The sequence below is a fragment of the Osmerus eperlanus genome, chromosome 7 (assembly GCF_963692335.1).
Source record: "Osmerus eperlanus chromosome 7, fOsmEpe2.1, whole genome shotgun sequence".
Lineage (NCBI taxonomy): Eukaryota > Metazoa > Chordata > Actinopteri > Osmeriformes > Osmeridae > Osmerus > Osmerus eperlanus.
Window position 1 is genome coordinate 21,919,841 of NC_085024.1, and position 19,348 is coordinate 21,939,188.

The 19,348-nt window shown below is 49.4% G+C and overlaps 2 protein-coding genes across 4 annotated transcripts; one reads left to right on the plus strand and one right to left on the minus strand.

Moving 5' to 3' along the window:
• Positions 1 to 2,347: 2,347 nt before the first annotated feature.
• Positions 2,348 to 5,338, minus strand: si:dkey-87o1.2 (uncharacterized protein LOC796684 homolog). Its single transcript, XM_062466019.1, has 4 exons — positions 4,850 to 5,338; positions 3,572 to 3,626; positions 3,325 to 3,442; positions 2,348 to 2,572 (listed from the first exon to the last, which is right to left on the minus strand). The coding sequence occupies exons 1-4, from the start codon at positions 5,144 to 5,146 to the stop codon at positions 2,542 to 2,544; spliced, it is 501 nt and encodes a 166-aa protein (XP_062322003.1). The 5' UTR covers positions 5,147 to 5,338; the 3' UTR covers positions 2,348 to 2,541.
• A 347-nt stretch (positions 5,339 to 5,685) lies between these two features.
• On the plus strand, positions 5,686 to 8,148 carry LOC134023706 (anti-sigma-I factor RsgI8-like). 3 transcript variants are annotated; one of them, XM_062466017.1, is made up of 5 exons: positions 5,686 to 5,823; positions 5,986 to 6,289; positions 6,524 to 6,578; positions 7,003 to 7,117; positions 7,272 to 7,650. In XM_062466017.1, the coding sequence occupies exons 2-5, from the start codon at positions 5,993 to 5,995 to the stop codon at positions 7,432 to 7,434; spliced, it is 630 nt and encodes a 209-aa protein (XP_062322001.1). In that variant the 5' UTR covers positions 5,686 to 5,823; positions 5,986 to 5,992; the 3' UTR covers positions 7,435 to 7,650. The 3 variants fall into 3 exon arrangements, with proteins under 3 accessions (XP_062322001.1, XP_062322002.1, XP_062322000.1); XM_062466018.1 differs by adding an exon at positions 7,898 to 8,148 and having other exon boundaries at positions 5,775 to 6,289; positions 7,272 to 7,462; XM_062466016.1 differs by having other exon boundaries at positions 5,776 to 6,289.
• Positions 8,149 to 19,348: the final 11,200 nt, after the last annotated feature.

Genomic DNA, 19,348 nt, shown 5'->3' on the forward strand with positions numbered 1-19,348 from the left:
GGAAGAAAATCAGTGACATGTTTTGAATTTGAAAGGCATTGAATACTGTACTTAATATTGAAACTTAAACACCACCGAATTTGTTGGTTTTGAATTCCCCTCTTTAAAATGTAAAACAGATCCAAAAATTCATGGTTTGGAAATTCAGGAAACTCAAATTCGAACTGTAAAATTCATATCCCAAAAATGTAATGAAAATTAAAATTTGAGGTTTAGAAATTCAAATAGAACAAAATCCTGGCTTCTCAAATTCAAATGGTGAAATTCAGATCCAAAAACTTTGGAATTTTTTACTTTTAAAATGTAAAACATGATGTCACTGATTTGCTTCCATAGTTGTGGCTTAAGTTGTGTAGGACTGGCACTAAGACCCTATGTCTGACCTGGAGTTAAGATGTCAAAGAAGCCAAGTGGTAGTTGATTGTGGGGCAACATAAGCCACATGATCAGTGCTCAGATTGTGTCAGAGGTCCTGGGAGGTCCCCAAGGTGGATGGTGGGTGGGGATGGAGGGGACTAAGGCTGATTTATGATACTTAATAAACCTAGTTCTGTGAATATGCAAATTCATTGAACTTGTCATTTTCAATGTTTTATAGAAGGATGAAGACTTGGCTGACCGCATTGCAGAACTTGATAGGTTTGTCATTATTCATAAGTATTCACAACAGTGTTCCTCATATTTGTCTCTGTCTTTAGTTCCCCCACCTCCCCTCTCCCTCTCTCCCCCCTCCCCTCTCCCCCTCTCTCCCCCCTACCCTCTCCCTCTCTCCCCTCTCCCCCTCTCTCCCCCCTACCCTCTCCCTCTCTCCCCCTATCCCTCTCTCCCCCCAGCCCCTCTCCCCCCTACCCTCTCCCCCTCTCTCCCCCTCTCCCCCTCTCCCTCTCTCAACCCAGCCCTTCTCCCCCTCTCTCCCCCCTACCCTCTCCCCCTCTCTCCCCCTCTCCCCCTCTCCCCCTCTCCCTCTCTCCCCCCAGCCCCTCTCCCCCTCTCCCGCTCTCCCCCCCGCCCCTCTCCCTCTCTCCCCCCCACCCCTGTCCCTCTCTCCCCCAATCCCTCTCTCACTCCCGCACTCTCCCTCCCCCCCCACCCCTCTCCCGCTCTCCCCCCCCCTCTCTCCCTCCCCCCCACTCCTCTCTCTCTCTGTCTCTGAGTGTCTATCTGTTTCCCTCTGCAGTATTCAAGGGGCTGTGTTGAAGGCAAAGTTTGAATATGCCCCCCAGGCTGGCTGTACTACGGCTCTCAGACTGAGAGAGCTGACGCAGCAGACAGAGACCCTGCTGGGAAAGACTGCACTTACATTGGTAAGAGCAAGGAGGAGCAAATCTAGCATGTCAGGTTAATGTGGAATGCAGTCAAAACTGGTTCTGTCATATCTCACATCTGTGTGACTGTGTGCAACTAGACCTCCTTTTCTAAGCTGTGTGTGGGGCCCAGATGATGGGGGAGTGAAGTGCATAGAGGGATTCAGCTTCCATGTTTGGTCTGGCTGGTTCTCATACTGGAATTTATTTGAGAATGTATCTATCATCTATTGCAGCTTTAAGGATGATAGTTATTAATTCCAGCAGTTTCCTACGGTTGTGTGATGTGTTGTTGTGTTGTTTAGGTGCGCAAGGCAGCCCTGCGGGGCCTTCTGGACCAGGAGAGAATGCAGAACATAACAGAACTCAACCAGCAGGGGAAAACCATTTACAAACAAAGAGTGTGACCCAGAAGTGACTGAACCTGTCTGTCAACTCATCCACAGCAGAATGCAGCATGGTAGAAACCAACACCCATTATACCTGATGCAGTTCATTCCATTAAAGTCATTCCATTGCACATTACATACATGTTTACCTTCTTAAACATTTACCTTTTTGAATATATAAAAAAAATATATATATATTGTGAGGAAATTGATTTAACTATAAGGACATTGCTTTACATGTGAGTACAAAGGATAAAATGCAGGAACTTAATCATTGATGTTACTCCGTCACACTTGAGGAGTGGGTGGGGCATGGAAAAGACCGTCCCTTTACATACAGTCACCAAAATGAATTTGGTTAACAAAATAACAGTAAGCAAGCCAAAGGTATGGAAATCCATTCCAAATGTAGGATCATTTTAAAATTATACTTTGTTCTGCAACTTGTTTCAAAAGTTTGCTCCATGAATAATCAAGGGCATTTAGAGTTTGTTGTAGACACTCCGTGTGTTCTGTGTTCTGACAGCCCCAGGGTGTGAGAGCTGAGAGCAGCTTGAACGGTTGATCTAAACCTGCAAAACCGGTGGCACATTCAGACACCCCTAAACACACACACACTTGAATGGAAATCTTAATAAACGATGACTCTGACTCTGGGGTTTCCACACATTCTACATTAGTTTTTTATTTTGTTTTTTATTTTCCATAGTTGCCAGTGAGATTGTTAACGGAATATAAATGTTAGTGTTTATATCCTGGGTGCCACAGTTCTGTTCTGTTGTTCTGCCCTGCTAGGTGGACACATGTCCAGGGGGTTCCTTCTGTGTCGTATTTAGGGGAAGGTTTCTTCATTTTGCTCCAGATAATTTACACAACTTCCTGTAAAAAGACAAAAAACAGAATCCATCAGGGTTAATGAGCACAGCATCCTGACCTCCAGTGTTGACTGGGTTCAGTTCCACATGCAGAACAGGATCGATCCACATTCCTGCTGTGTGTGGGTTAGGTGTGTGTGGGTTAGATGTGTGTGGGTTAGGTGTGTGTGGGTTAGGTGTGTGTGGGTTAGGTGTGTGTGGGTTAGGTGTGTGTGGGCTAGGTTGTGTGTGGGTTAGGTGTGTGTGGGTTAGGTGTGTGTGGGTTAGGTGTGTGTGGGTTAGGTGTGTGTGGGTTAGGTGTGTGTGGGTTAGGTGTGTGTGGGCTAGGTTGTGTGTGGGTTAGGTGTGTGTGGGTTAGGTGTGTGTGGGTTAGGTGTGTGTGGGTTAGGTGTGTGTGGGTTAGGTGTGTGTGGGTTAGGGCTAGGTTTTTTGGTCAAGTGGTTTTTGTCCTGCTAAGATGTACTACTAATTCTGTACTGCAGAGTTTACCCTCTTAGTTCCCTGCAGTTGAAAGCATTTAAGCTTCCTAAGGACTGTGTGGTCTAATGGTTGATAAACTGCAGCCAACCCCTGTACCCCTGCCCCACCCTAAAGCCTTCTGGGAACTGATGAGGATAGTGTAGGTGTGTTACAGTAATACAGTAACAACAATATGTTGACTGAAGGTCCATTGGAAGGTTGAGTGTGCATGCATGCATATGGTGTGTGTGTGTTTTGTGTGTATGGTGTGTGTGTTGTGTGTGTGTGCACTCGTACATTCCCTCCTCGTTGGTTTGATCCACAAATGCACACACTGCGTGGTCCCGATCCAGGATGTGCTGCTTCAGACCCTGGATCTCTGCCAGCATGGTCGTCTTCTTTGCTTCATTATCCGCTGAGGAGTAACAGAGACACTTTGAAGGTGGTCATGCATTCAAATGTTCAAGGAAAAACAATAAAAATGTACGTGTGAGATTTGTGCACCAGGGTAACCAGGGTAACACCTCCACCTTGGCTTCCATACCTTGTAGTTTCTTTAGGTCCTCAGTCACCTTTGTCTTCTTCTTCTCATGGGATCCCTGTGAACGACAAGGGGGGGGGGTGAAAAAGAAATAAAGGAAGACACAACATCTTGGTGAGATACTATACATGTGTAACTTCTAGACAAAATGACGTCTTTCTTCAATGTTGAGATGTACGTACTTAACACTGAGGGACAGACAGGTTCTTGTTTAACACTGAGGGACAGACAGGTTCTTGTTTAACACTGAGGGACAGACAGGTTCTTGTTTAACACTGAGGGACAGACAGGTTCTTGTTTAACACTGAGCGACAGACAAGTTCTTGTTTAACACTGAGGGACAGACAGGTTCTTGTTTAACACTGAGGGACAGACAGGTTCTTGTTTAACACTGAGCGACAGACAGGTTCTTGTTTAACACTGAGGGACAGACAGGTTCTTGTTTAACACTGAGCGACAGACAGGTTCTTGTTTAACACTGAGGGACAGACAGGTTCTTGTTTAACACTGAGGGACAGACAGGTTCTTGTTTAACACTGAGCGACAGACAGGTTCTTGTTTAACACTGAGGGACAGACAGGTTCTTGTTTAACACTGAGGGACAGACAGGTTCTTGTTTAACACTGAGGGACAGACAGGTTCTTGTTTAACACTGAGGGACAGACAGGTTCTTGTTTAACACTGAGGGACAGACAGGTTCTTGTTTAACACTGAGGGACAGACAGGTTCTTGTTTAACACTGAGGGACAGACAGGTTCTTGTTTAACACTGAGGGACAGACAGGTTCTTGTTTAACACTGAGGGACAGACAGGTTCTTGGGGCATCATCCACTCTCCCATGGGAGAGAGTACCCTATTCTAGCCCTGTCCCTCTGGCCAACCCCACTCATATAATACACTTCAGATACTCCGCCCCTCAGACAATTTAACAGTTGTAAAGAAAAGTACAGACACACTACACAATACTAACCAGTGACTAACCATACTTTTCCCAGTGACAGTGTGTTCTCCCAGTGACAGTGTGTTTTCCCAGTGACAATGTGTTTTCCCAGTGACAATGTGTTTTCCCAGTGACAGTGTGTTTTCCCAGTGACAATGTGTTTTCCCAGTGACAATGTGTTTTCCCAGTGACAATGTGTTTTCCCAGTGACAATGTGTTTTCCCAGTGACAATGTGTTTTCCCAGTGACAGTGTGTTTTCCCAGTGACAATGTGTTTTCCCAGTGACAATGTGTTTTCCCAGTGACAATGTGTTTTCCCAGTGACAATGTGTTTTCCATACCTTTTCTTCATTACACTTCTGCATGTTCAGGTCCAGTTCTTCTGTGAATTTGATGGATTCTTGTTTCTCTTTTTGCAGCTCGTCCATTTTGTTTTTGAGTGGCTTGAATTGCTCATTCAGCCCTGTGATCTTCATCTTGATCTGGTGGATGCGGTCCTCCTTCTGCTTCATCTGATTAGAGCCCAGTGCAAGGGTGCTCCTCAGCTGCCGCAGGCTCATCTCCTGCTTGATGGCCTCGAACATTAACCACCCCATCCCGCTCATGCTCAGGAACAGCAAGACAGACAGCAGCTTCATGCTTGAACCAAGACTGGCACAGAGCAGGAAAGAGAGGGAGATCCCCTGCAAATACCAAGTTCCAGAGAGTTTTCTATTCTGCCTAATCAGGTCTTGAACTTTGCAGTTTCTCTGTACCAAGCAGATGTGTCTGGGTGGAAGGACTGTGTTCCTGACTGTAGATCCGCAACCCCTCTTAGAGATCCTGAATGTGGTGTGTGTACCTGTAACCTGCTAGGTTTGCCAAGCAAAGGTTACTTCCTTGTTTACGTAGCCCCGCCCATCCCCTTCGGCTTTCGCGTTTTTCTATTTGTCTCTGTCTCTCTAACAAACAATGTAAAGTCTGCCTGAAAGCCAACACACACCCAAAAGTAAATGCTGTTTAGCAGGTTTGACCAGGTCTTTGCCCTTTCAAAACCGAACAGGTTTTGTAATCCATTACAAGTGGGCGTGACTGAGTTTAGCCTTCCAGTGAATCTCTCTCTCTCGGTCTCTCTTTCACACACACACACACATACACACACACAGGAAGATCTCCAGTTTCAGTCTGTTAGTGACACCGATGGTGACTTTAATGTTGCAGAAAGAGGAGTGTCTCCAGGAAGGACAGGAGGAGGGGGAAGGGGAGGAGAGATCCAGCACCAGGAAACTGACAATCAGTAGATCACCTGTACTAAGCAGGAGTGGAAGGATCACAGGTAAACACTTTCTCTGAAGAAAAATAAATACATTTGTTGATTGTGAATACCTGTGGATGTGTTGTGAGGGTGCACACACTGACACTACACCCTCGGTGCATCGGAACGAGCTCTTACGGAACCAGTTATTTATAGACGGTAAACACACCTTTGTCACTCCAGAGCGGATATGAGGCTGCATGGGGGGGTCGTGTGTGGCTCCGGGCTGGTGTGCGCTGCCATGCTGGTCATCATCTTCCTACGGAGGAAAGAAGAGGACGAGTTGCAGACTAAAGTGCAGTTTCAGCTAGTGAAACTGCAGATGACAGGAGACATACTGATGGAGAATCAACACGAGATCATCCGAATCCACAACCTGCTGGACAAAAGCAATGCTCAGATGAACGTGCTGGATCCAGAAGTCAGCCAAGTTAAGGCCACCGAGGAGATCTGGAAGAAAAAGCTAGAGACATGCACAGGAGAGAAGGTGAGGGGGGAGCCATGGAACAGGCCTTCCTGTAAAAGAGGTTCAGGAGGATGAGAAATGTGTTGTCAGTTCTCTTGTATTTCCTCTCCCTTGTATTGTAGCTTCACTGCTTCCCAAACCAAACTGAATCATTCTGTTGCCTGTAATTGGTACTGTTTAGTTTAAGTCTTTCATTTAGTCTTTAATCTTATATCAGATTGACTGGACGTTCTTGACTGTTGCTTTAACTCACAGAAAAACATGGCCGATGAGGTTGAGTTCATCAAATCACAACAAGCTGAAGTTTTTGGTGAGTCCTGGAGCCCAAAACATCCTGTTTCTTATTCAGAGTATTTGTCCTAACCCTAACCCTAACCGGTACAATACAGTTCAGGATAACAGGGGCAAACCTGCTCTTTTCTTCACTGCCTTCAACTGTGACAGGGTTCAACTTCTCCCACGGTTAGGTCTGGCAGTGCTTTAGAGGGGGAAGGAGACACCTGGTGGATGACTTGGTCATTACATCTCTTTAGTTGCATTAAATTATCCCATTTTGCTCGGTGCAAGAAACGTATAAAAATGTTATAAGTAAAATAAATAAATATATATGCCTCTGTCATGGCTGACAGTACAGACATTGGGGCAGTACAGACATATTAATATTTACACACTTTGTTTTGCACACCTACTGAAGGTTCCTATTTTCTCTCATGCGTGTCTGTCCTCTCCTGCAGCTGAGTTTGAAAAAGAGACGTCTGTCTGGAAGGTGGAGGTGAACTCTCTCCAAAAACAGATGACTCAGCACAGCAAACTGTGTAACTTTGTCAGAGGTGACTCCGATGAAGCCAGGTAGACACTTACATTCTTACATTTTAATCATTTAGCAGATTTGCTTTTATAAAGTATACACCAGATTCCCAGTCACATCCATTCCTTCACACTACAAAGATTGTTTCAGTCCATCGCACACCTTTTCAAACTCATTTATTTGAAATCTGTTCAGGAAACTGTGTGGAACTGTGGTTCCTAAGGAGAACCCTAAAGAACTTGAAGTTAAAGAAGCACCACAACCAGAAGCACCACAACCAGATGCACCACAACCAGAAGCACCAAAACCAGATGCACCAAAACCAGATACACCAAAACCAGATGCACCAAAACCATAGCCCCCAGAACAACAGAAAGAGAAGCAAGGTGAAAAGATGAAATGATAGTGGGTTTGGGAGGCTGCTTGTGTAATATATAATTTGTCATTAAATCATATTTTGAACCTCTAGATTATTTAATGTATTTTGATGATAACCTGATTGGAACTTTTAATTTTATATTTTAAAAGAATTCTGAAGGTTATTTTGTGTCACATTAAAGCAGTGGAAAGATAACATGTTTTAGTTGTTTTTCATTCCGTATTACCCTGTTGTCCCTTTACTTTGAATTTACTTTTTGGTTTGTCAGTTAACCCCTTAACAAGCACACACACAAACACACATGCACAGACACACACACATACACACACACACACACACACAAAGAGGCATTGAATAACTGTTATTAACCTTGTCTTAATGACCCTGCCTGAGGGGTCTGTGTGTGTGAGTGTGTGATTCTAACATATGTATCCACCAACAGTATTGACCAATCCCAGAGCCCAGAGTCTCCCTGTCGTTCCTCATCATCTTCACTTTGGCTCCCCGGTGAGGCGGGGTCCACCAAAACACTGACCAATCGAAGGCCTTAGATTAAACCAGCTGTTTGTTAGTTGAAGTCTAATTCAGATTGATCTTTTTTTTGCTCAGAACTGTGTAAGTGTGTGTACTGTGTCTGTATAAAACCATGAAACGATGAATTGTTGTGTGCTGAAAATATCAATTTCAAGTTTGCATGATTCGCAGTCTTTAAGAGGCTATGCACTGGTTATGTGTGTGTATTTAGGGTGAGTGTTAAGCAATGAAAACATGAAGTAAATGTACGGCAAAACAGACATAATAAGAACTGCCCCTTAAACATCATAAACATAAACCCTCATCTTGCTTCATTTCTGTGAGCCACATCTCACTGTGACAACATATGTTTGGTGTCATAGTATATTATCCTATTTTATTTCAGGACGTGTGTTGTTAGGTAACTGTGTCACATGACCAACAGCGTTCCCTTAGTGTGATGCAGGGTTGAGGACACAGGCCCTCTGCCCTCACTCAGATCCGCTCCGTGGCGACCTTGAAGGCTCGCTGGGGCGGAATGCTGGGCGTCCGATGGCACTGGACTAATTGTGAGCCGGCGGGGGCATTGTCATCTGTGGAGCCCAGTGGATGAGTGTGGGGGGGGGAGGGGGAAGCGGGGAGGAAGGGGGGGGCAGAGAAAGGGATAGGCCAGTGGGGACGGTGCAGTAGGGGGGGAGGGAGGGGGCCCACACGGTGCAGTAGGGGGGGAGGGAGGGGGCCCACACGGTGCAGTAGGGGGGGAGGGAGGGGGCCCACACGGTGCAGTAGGGGGGGAGGGAGGGGGCCCACACGGTGCAGTAGGGGGGGAGGGAGGGGGTCCACACGGTGCAGTAGGGGGGAGGGAGGGGGTCCACACGGTGCAGTAGGGGGGGAGGGAGGGGGTCCACACGGTGCAGTAGGGGGGGAGGGAGGGGGCCCACACGGTGCAGTAGGGGGGGAGGGAGGGGGCCCACACGGTGCAGTAGGGGGGGAGGGAGGGGGCCCACACGGTGCAGTAGGGGGGAGGGAGGGGGCCCACACGGTGCAGTAGGGGGGGAGGGAGGGGGCCCACACGGTGCAGTAGGGGGGGAGGGAGGGGGCCCACACGGTGCAGTAGGGGGGAGGGAGGGGGCCCACACGGTGCAGTAGGGGGGGAGGGAGGGGGTCCACACGGTGCAGTAGGGGGGGAGGGAGGGGGTCCACACGGTGCAGTAGGGGGGAGGGAGGGGGCCCACACGGTGCAGTAGGGGGGAGGGAGGGGGCCCACACGGTGCAGTAGGGGGGAGGGAGGGGGCCCACACGGTGCAGTAGGGGGGGAGGGAGGGGGCCCACACGGTGCAGTAGGGGGGGAGGGAGGGGGCCCACACGGTGCAGTAGGGGGGGAGGGAGGGGGCCCACACGGTGCAGTAGGGGGGGAGGGAGGGGGTCCACACGGTGCAGTAGGGGGGAGGGAGGGGGCCCACACGGTGCAGTAGGGGGGGAGGGAGGGGGTCCACACGGTGCAGTAGGGGGGGAGGGAGGGGGCCCACACGGTGCAGTAGGGGGGGAGGGAGGGGGCCCACACGGTGCAGTAGGGGGGGAGGGAGGGGGCCCACACGGTGCAGTAGGGGGGGAGGGAGGGGGTCCACACGGTGCAGTAGGGGGGAGGGAGGGGGTCCACACGGTGCAGTAGGGGGGGAGGGAGGGGGTCCACACGGTGCAGTAGGGGGGGAGGGAGGGGGCCCACACGGTGCAGTAGGGGGGGAGGGAGGGGGCCCACACGGTGCAGTAGGGGGGAGGGAGGGGGTCCACACGGTGCAGTAGGGGGGGAGGGAGGGGGTCCACACGGTGCAGTAGGGGGGGAGGGAGGGGGTCCACACGGTGCAGTAGGGGGGGAGGGAGGGGGCCCACACGGTGCAGTAGGGGGGGAGGGAGGGGGTCCACACGGTGCAGTAGGGGGGGAGGGAGGGGGCCCACACGGTGCAGTAGGGGGGGAGGGAGGGGGTCCACACGGTGCAGTAGGGGGGAGGGAGGGGGTCCACACGGTGCAGTAGGGGGGAGGGAGGGGGTCCACACGGTGCAGTAGGGGGGAGGGAGGGGGCCCACACGGTGCAGTAGGGGGGGAGGGAGGGGGCCCACACGGTGCAGTAGGGGGGAGGGAGGGGGTCCACACGGTGCAGTAGGGGGGAGGGAGGGGGCCCACACGGTGCAGTAGGGGGGAGGGAGGGGGCCCACACGGTGCAGTAGGGGGGGAGGGAGGGGGCCCACACGGTGCAGTAGGGGGGGAGGGAGGGGGTCCACACGGTGCAGTAGGGGGGAGGGAGGGGGCCCACACGGTGCAGTAGGGGGGAGGGAGGGGGTCCACACGGTGCAGTAGGGGGGAGGGAGGGGGCCCACACGGTGCAGTAGGGGGGGAGGGAGGGGGCCCACACGGTGCAGTAGGGGGGGAGGGAGGGGGTCCACACGGTGCAGTAGGGGGGGAGGGAGGGGGCCCACACGGTGCAGTAGGGGGGAGGGGGTCCACACGGTGCAGTAGGGGGGGAGGGAGGGGGTCCACACGGTGCAGTAGGGGGGGAGGGAGGGGGTCCACACGGTGCAGTAGGGGGGAGGGAGGGGGCCCACACGGTGCAGTAGGGGGGGAGGGAGGGGGCCCACACGGTGCAGTAGGGGGGGAGGGAGGGGGTCCACACGGTGCAGTAGGGGGGGAGGGAGGGGGTCCACACGGTGCAGTAGGGGGGAGGGAGGGGGCCCACACGGTGCAGTAGGGGGGGAGGGAGGGGGCCCACACGGTGCAGTAGGGGGGAGGGAGGGGGTCCACACGGTGCAGTAGGGGGGAGGGAGGGGGCCCACACGGTGCAGTAGGGGGGAGGGAGGGGGCCCACACGGTGCAGTAGGGGGGGAGGGAGGGGGCCCACACGGTGCAGTAGGGGGGGAGGGAGGGGGTCCACACGGTGCAGTAGGGGGGAGGGAGGGGGCCCACACGGTGCAGTAGGGGGGAGGGAGGGGGTCCACACGGTGCAGTAGGGGGGAGGGAGGGGGCCCACACGGTGCAGTAGGGGGGGAGGGAGGGGGCCCACACGGTGCAGTAGGGGGGGAGGGAGGGGGTCCACACGGTGCAGTAGGGGGGGAGGGAGGGGGTCCACACGGTGCAGTAGGGGGGGAGGGAGGGGGCCCACACGGTGCAGTAGGGGGGAGGGGGTCCACACGGTGCAGTAGGGGGGGAGGGAGGGGGTCCACACGGTGCAGTAGGGGGGGAGGGAGGGGGTCCACACGGTGCAGTAGGGGGGAGGGAGGGGGCCCACACGGTGCAGTAGGGGGGGAGGGAGGGGGCCCACACGGTGCAGTAGGGGGGGAGGGAGGGGGTCCACACGGTGCAGTAGGGGGGGAGGGAGGGGGTCCACACGGTGCAGTAGGGGGGGAGGGAGGGGGTCCACACGGTGCAGTAGGGGGGGAGGGAGGGGGTCCACACGGTGCAGTAGGGGGGGAGGGAGGGGGCCCACACGGTGCAGTAGGGGGGGAGGGAGGGGGTCCACACGGTGCAGTAGGGGGGGAGGGAGGGGGTCCACACGGTGCAGTAGGGGGGGAGGGAGGGGGTCCACACGGTGCAGTAGGGGGGGAGGGAGGGGGCCCACACGGTGCAGTAGGGGGGGAGGGAGGGGGTCCACACGGTGCAGTAGGGGGGAGGGAGGGGGCCCACACGGTGCAGTAGGGGGGAGGGAGGGGGTCCACACGGTGCAGTAGGGGGGGAGGGAGGGGGCCCACACGGTGCAGTAGGGGGGGAGGGAGGGGGTCCACACGGTGCAGTAGGGGGGGAGGGAGGGGGTCCACACGGTGCAGTAGGGGGGGAGGGAGGGGGCCCACACGGTGCAGTAGGGGGGAGGGGGTCCACACGGTGCAGTAGGGGGGGAGGGAGGGGGTCCACACGGTGCAGTAGGGGGGGAGGGAGGGGGTCCACACGGTGCAGTAGGGGGGGAGGGAGGGGGTCCACACGGTGCAGTAGGGGGGGAGGGAGGGGGCCCACACGGTTCATACTGTACTGAAACCCAAACAGGATGTTTGTTTAAGGCTGTGAAATGAAACAGGATGTTTGTTTAAGGCTGTGGTGTCTGGCCTTAAGGCTGTGAAATGAAACTTTACCAGGTGGTGTTCACAAAAGTGCCAAACACACAAGCATGATGAACACACAAGCATGATGAACACACAAGCATGATGAACACACAAGCATGATGATCACACAAGCATGATGAACACACAAGCATGATGAACACACAAGCATGATGAACACACAAGCATGATGAACACACTAGCATGATGAACACACAAGCATGATGAACACACAAGCATGATGAACACACAAGCATGATGATCACACAAGCATGATGAACACACAAGCATGATGATCACACAAGCATGATGAACACACAAGCATGATGAACACACAAGCATGATGAACACACAAGCATGATGAACACACTAGCATGATGAACACACAAGCATGATGAACACACAAGCATGATGATCACACAAGCATGATGAACACACAAGCATGATGATCACACAAGCATGATGAACACACAAGCATGATGAACACACAAGCATGATGAACACACTAGCATGATGAACACACAAGCATGATGAACACACAAGCATGATGAACACACAAGCATGATGATCACACAAGCATGATGAACACACAAGCATGATGAACACACAAGCATGATGAACACACAAGCATGATGATCACACAAGCATGATGAACACACAAGCATGATGAACACACAAGCATGATGAACACACTAGCATGATGAACACACAAGCATGATGATCACACAAGCATGATGAACACACAAGCATGATGATCACACAAGCATGATGAACACACAAGCATGATGAACACACAAGCATGATGAACACACAAGCATGATGATCACACAAGCATGATGAACACACAAGCATGATGAACACACAAGCATGATGAACACACAAGCATGATGAACACACTAGCATGATGAACACACAAGCATGATGAACACACAAGCATGATGAACACACAAGCATGATGATCACACAAGCATGATGAACACACAAGCATGATGAACACACAAGCATGATGAACACACTAGCATGATGAACACACAAGCATGATGAACACACAAGCATGATGAACACACAAGCATGATGATCACACAAGCATGATGAACACACAAGCATGATGAACACACAAGCATGATGAACACACAAGCATGATGAACACACAAGCATGATGATCACACAAGCATGATGAACACACAAGCATGATGATCACACAAGCATGATGAACACACAAGCATGATGAACACACAAGCATGATGAACACACAAGCATGATGAACACACAAGCATGATGATCACACAAGCATGATGAACACACAAGCATGATGAACACACAAGCATGATGAACACACAAGCATGATGATCACACAAGCATGATGAACACACAAGCATGATGAACACACAAGCATGATGATCACACAAGCATGATGAACACACAAGCATGATGAACACACAAGCATGATGAACACACAAGCATGATGATCACACAAGCATGATGAACACACAAGCATGATGAACACACAAGCATGATGAACACACAAGCATGATGATCACACAAGCATGATGAACACACAAGCATGATGAACACACAAGCATGATGAACACACAAGCATGATGAACACGCAAGCATGATGAACACGCAAGCATGATGAACACACAAGCATGATGAACACACAAGCATGATGAACGCACAAGCATGATGAACGCACAAGCATGATGAACGCACAAGCATGATGAACAAACAAGCATGATGAACACACAAGCATGACAAACACACCAAAGACAAACACAGGAACATGAGGAACAAGAGCAGTATAGGGAATGACAGACTGATGACCAACATCTGAAAATAAGGAACGTTTATTTTCTTACAGGAATTGTGATTCTGAGCACAGTAAAATACTTTTATTGAAACCACTTCAAAGCTAAAGAGTGTGTCCATGAGGGGTCCTCAGCTACAAGAGATAGCCAAGCTTCAGACACACAATTATTTGAGTCCGTTTTGCCCTAATAATAATATTAATAATAAAAGACCTACGGTCTTCTTCAGACAACCGCCTGGTGGTCCCACCGCTCAAGACCGCCCGGTCCCAACACAAGCTCTTCTCCTGTCTGGCCCCCCAGTGGTGGAATCAACTCCCCACTTCCATCAGAGACACTGACTGTCTCTCCACCTTCAAGAAAAGGCTCAAGACGCACTTGTTCCGGGAGTACAACGGTACTTAGGAATGGTTCGCTTGACCCGATGTTAGTTTCCTCAAGGATCACAATGACTCTTGCTTAGAGACTTGTTGCTCTTGTGGTTAGTGGTAACTGACTTTTTGTACTCGCTGTGATATATTGTTTTATTATTGTTGCTTGCTTTTTTTCCACAGGTACACTTGCACTTATAGCAGTTCATGTTGTTTAATTGTAACTTGTTTAACTACATGCTCTTATGGTTCTTCCCTTTGGCACTTATTTTGGTTGTTCACAATGTGTGCTTCATGTTTTGGCTACTCGCAATGTTTTGTGGCTATCTCGTTGTTATGATCAGTGACCTATGCACTTTGTAAAGCTCTCTCTTGGAAGTCGCTTTGGATAAAAGCGTCTGCTAAATGAATAAATGTAAATTTAAATTTAAATGTCCCAAAGCCGATGATAAACACCTGTGGTTGGACACTGAAACTCACAAACAGGTGACAGGCCTGGCCATGACTGCTGTTGTCTTAGAGCACATATTGTAGTTTAGTAGAACTCCTACCACTGTATATTAACACTATTACTGATCAAGTTTTGAAAGCATCAGCTTTCTTCTCGGTGACTGTGAGAGTGGGGGACATCACGGCTGGATGATAATCACATCTATTGATCAGATTAATGTAGGGAGGAAAGACCGCAGGCTACAGGAATAAATCAATACATCTCTAATTACACTGAATGATCTGTGTGTGCTTCCAAACTCACAGGGGGTGTATAAATACCACGTCCCGTTTGAGACTTGTTCACACACACACTCACATACACCTTCCCATACTGATTCCCTTCTCTCAAACCTCTACTCACCACATACTCACCACAGAAAACACAACTTTGCACACATCACATACAAATCCACTCACTTCCCCGTAAACACCTACAACTCGACAACCAGAGATGTTACACAACGGCAGAAGGTCAGATCATTGGGGACTCCTGACTCCGTTCATGAGACGGGTCTGCAGGACTCCTGACAGGAGAGGAAGACCTCTGCAACTGCAGCATGGTTCCCATGTGAGTATAATATATCATAATTATATTATATATAATAATATTTAGGTATTGCTTCAACTGTGGGATTGGTTTATCAGATATAAACATGTCTGTCCTCTACCCATCGGTCTTGTACCCTTCAGGAGATCTGAAAAGGTGTCAGTATGGGAAGGAGCTAAATACAAACCACCTCAGTCTAATTAGCTTGGTTGAAATGTGAGCAGATTGTAACATACTCCTCGACCGCTGGGTTGAGGAGGTGTGCTTGATACTCTCTAAGGACAGACTTGGAATTAGAATTTCATTTTTTTTCCAGATCTATATCTCTGCTCTCAGTTGAACCCTGCCGTTCCTCGTGCGGCTCTCTGGGTCTCTCCCACGTCACAGGGCCGATGTGGACGTTCGTCTGCTGGGTCTGCACTCTGCCAGAGGCTGTGTGATATGTTTGATATTCGGTTGTTCCTCTGCGTAATCACGTCAACTAAATATCAGACATATTCCTACAGAGTCAGGCACACATCACCACTCCACCACAGAGCCCACTCACTCAGCCCAGAGCACTGGCACAGCAGAACGCATCATCTAAAGTTTAAGAATTGCTTGCTGAGTTGTCTCACACTTAATGTTGTTGCTGTGCTGTTTAGTTTTCAAGGTAATAAAATGCTGCACTGAAAATATTAATTATCTGAATGATATTTATTGAAAGTTGGTTTCAATTCAAATATGCACATATATTATTTGTTTGTATTATGTGGAATACCCTCCTGACGAACAAAGACAACATCATGGAATTTCTGTGGTAGATATTAAGTGGTAGATATTAAGTGGTAGATATTAAGTGGTAGATATTAAGTGGTAGATATTAAGTGGTAGATATACTGCCCACTCCCCCCCTCTCCCTGAGCCAGCCCTGCCTCTCCCTGAGCCAGCCCTGCCTCTCCCTGAGGCAGCCCTGCCTCTCCCTGAGCCAGCCCTGCCTCTCCCTGAGCCAGCCCTGCCTCTCCCTGAGCCAGCCCTGCCTCTCCCTGAGGCAGCCCTGCCTCTCCCTGAGGCAGCCCTGCCTCTCCCTGAGCCAGCCCTGCCTCTCCCTGAGGCAGCCCTGCCTCTCCCTGAGCCAGCCCTGCCTCTCCCTGAGCCAGCCCTGCCTCTCCCTGAGCCAGCCCTGCCTCTCCCTGAGGCAGCCCTGCCTCTCCCTGAGCCAGCCCTGCCTCTCCCTGAGGCAGCCCTGCCCACTCCCCCCACATACCCATGTCCCGCAGCAGGGTTAGACATAGGGGGATGCAACAAATACAATTACTGGCCATGATGTATTATTTTTAGACCACTTCATTAATAGAACAGAACTGGAGGAATCCAATAGTTGATTTTGTACATGAGCATTTCATTACGCAATGTCCAGTTCTGACTGATCACCCAACCAGTGAAGCTATGATGTGTACATGCTTGCAGGAGCACTGGCAACACTGAAACCATCCAGGATGTATCAGAGGACTGTGAGATAGTGTTAACAGTGTAATAATGACTGTATAAACTAGCTGTGAGGGAATAACTGGGTTGTTCAGTAAACTTCCTTCTGCTCTCATTATTTTACCTGGTAATCATCCGACTGGATCACAGAACTGTGGGCGAGGAAATAGATCTCAGATAACAGTTTAGAGACAGTGGACAGTGTGTGAGTCTGTTCCTGTGGAGTATGTGAGTCTGTTCCTGTGGACAGTGTGTGAGTCTGTTCCTGTGGACAGTGTGTGAGTCTGTTCCTGTGGACAGTGTGTGAATCTGTTCCTGTGGACAGTGTGTGAGTCTGTTCCTGTGGACAGTGTGTGTTTCTGTTCCTTATCAGTGCACACATTGTGGCTTGTTCAAACAACTTGTGTGATAAATAAAAATGTGTAAACTATACATGAAAGGGAAACACTATCTTTCTATAAATGTCTCTGACTTGTGTATTTGCTTACCATGCTTTTGAGAATGTACAATTGTCAAAAAGATACAAGGTATCTTTCAATGTGAATACCCTTCTGTAATGCTCTGGATACCAAGAAAAAAAAGAAAAAAAGAAAACAAAGAAAGGGAAACACTATCAGACCAAACAGTCTAACTCTCTCCTCTCTCTCCTCTCTCTCTTTCACACACACACAGTCACAAACACCAATCGGATGTGTACCGATTATGTATGTGAATACTGACAGTGCATGATTAACATTGCATTGATTTATAGAATTAGATGTCATGCTAGATGCATGGGACACAGCCAAGCCACATTCAAAGTGCCCACATTTCACAGGTTCATTAAAAAATCGGAGAACCTCAAGTTAAGCATGCTTAAATGCGTAATTCTAAAAGTAATTGCGTCTTCAAGCAAAAGAAAATGCTATAATTAATGATATCTTAGTCATTTCACATTAAAAACATGTAGTAAGCATTGGAGCACATCAATTTCAATGAAACACGCATACACACATGTTACAGAACTGCCGACCACCTGCTCTGTGATTGGTAGAACTGCCCACCACCTGCTCTGTGATTGGTAGAACTGCCCACCACATGCTCTGTGATTGGTAGAACTGCCCACCACGTGCTCTGTGATTGGTAGAATTGAGGCTGTGGCTTGAATGACCTGTGTGTCATCAGTGTTCAATGCAGTTGGAGATGCTTTCAAAGTTAAATGACTGCTTCTGGCCAATGTTATCTCACTGGCTCCACACTGTGTGCACAGGGCCAATTACTACAAGACAACAAGAGATGACAAGTTTGTGTATGTGTGAGTGTGTGTGACTGTGTGTGTGTGTGTGTGTGTGTGTGTGTGTATGTGTGTGTATGTGTGTGTATGTGTGTAGATATATAAATTTGTGTCTAAGAATTACAATCACAGAAGGAGATCAGGGGAGAAACAGAGAGAGCAAGAGAGAGAGAGAGAGAGAGAGAGAGAGAGAGAGAGAGAGAGAGAGAGACAGAGAGAAAGAGAGAGAGAGAGAGAGAGAGAGAGAGTGAGGGAGAGAGAGAGAGAGAGAGAGAGAGAGAGAGAGAGAGAGAGAGAGAGAGAGAGATCTACATGTATAGAGAAACAGCAGTGGGGCAGATAGTAGGAAGTGAAGGTATAAATATCTTAGAGCACAGTCACCATAGTCCAAGACCTCCCCGAAAGTAACAGAACGGAGAGCGGGAGAGACAGCAGCAACTCAAACTAGAGAAAAGGATCAGCTGAAAAAAAGAAGGAAAGATCAAAGTGAGGGGAACCTTCCAGAAAGGTAACGTCTGCTACTTGATAAGGATCCTGATGACAGGGATTGACAGAGAATGTTAAAAAAATTAACGTTAAAACATTTCATCAAAGATTACATTTTGGGGTGGAGTTAGTTTACACTCCTCAGAGGAAATCGTTTTTTTTTTTTACTAATACTTCATTTGCTAAAGAAACATGGAGGGAAACATGCATCTGGAATTAAGACCATCTTCATCAGAGATGTTCTAAGTTATAGCATCCATCATGAAATGGACCAGATAACTGGTTACTGGGATGGCTAAACTAATGGAAATCAATTCTCCACAGACAGAATGACAGACTCAGGGAGGATCATGTTTTTGGCTTTGGTGTTCATCCTGAGTGCCTCTGTACCCTGCCTGACCATATCCAACAGCGGGGAGTGCTACTTTAACACCAAAGGTGCAGTACTGTGTTGTGTGAGTGTGTTCATGTGTCTTGTACCCGTGTGTGCTGATTCAGTGCATACCTGATCGTGTGAGTGTGTTTCAGGAAGTTGTGAATACATGGGGCAGGCGTATGGAATAGGAGAGAGCTGGATGACTGAGGACTGTTACCAGTGTGTCTGCATGGAACCATTTGGAGTGGGATGCTGTGACCAGTAAGTGTGCGCTCCAAAATAAAAATGCAGTAATATTTACTCACTCACTCACTCAGTCACTCACTCAGTGTTACTCACATGAAGCCTATTACTGTTTCCCTCTAAGTGGATCCCAGCCTGTGGACTATCCTGACTGGTGTGAAGTGGTCCGCAAGCCTGACTCGTGCAGCAGTGTTGCTGTGATGAGAGCCAATCACAAGCTGCCTTGTCTGTGGG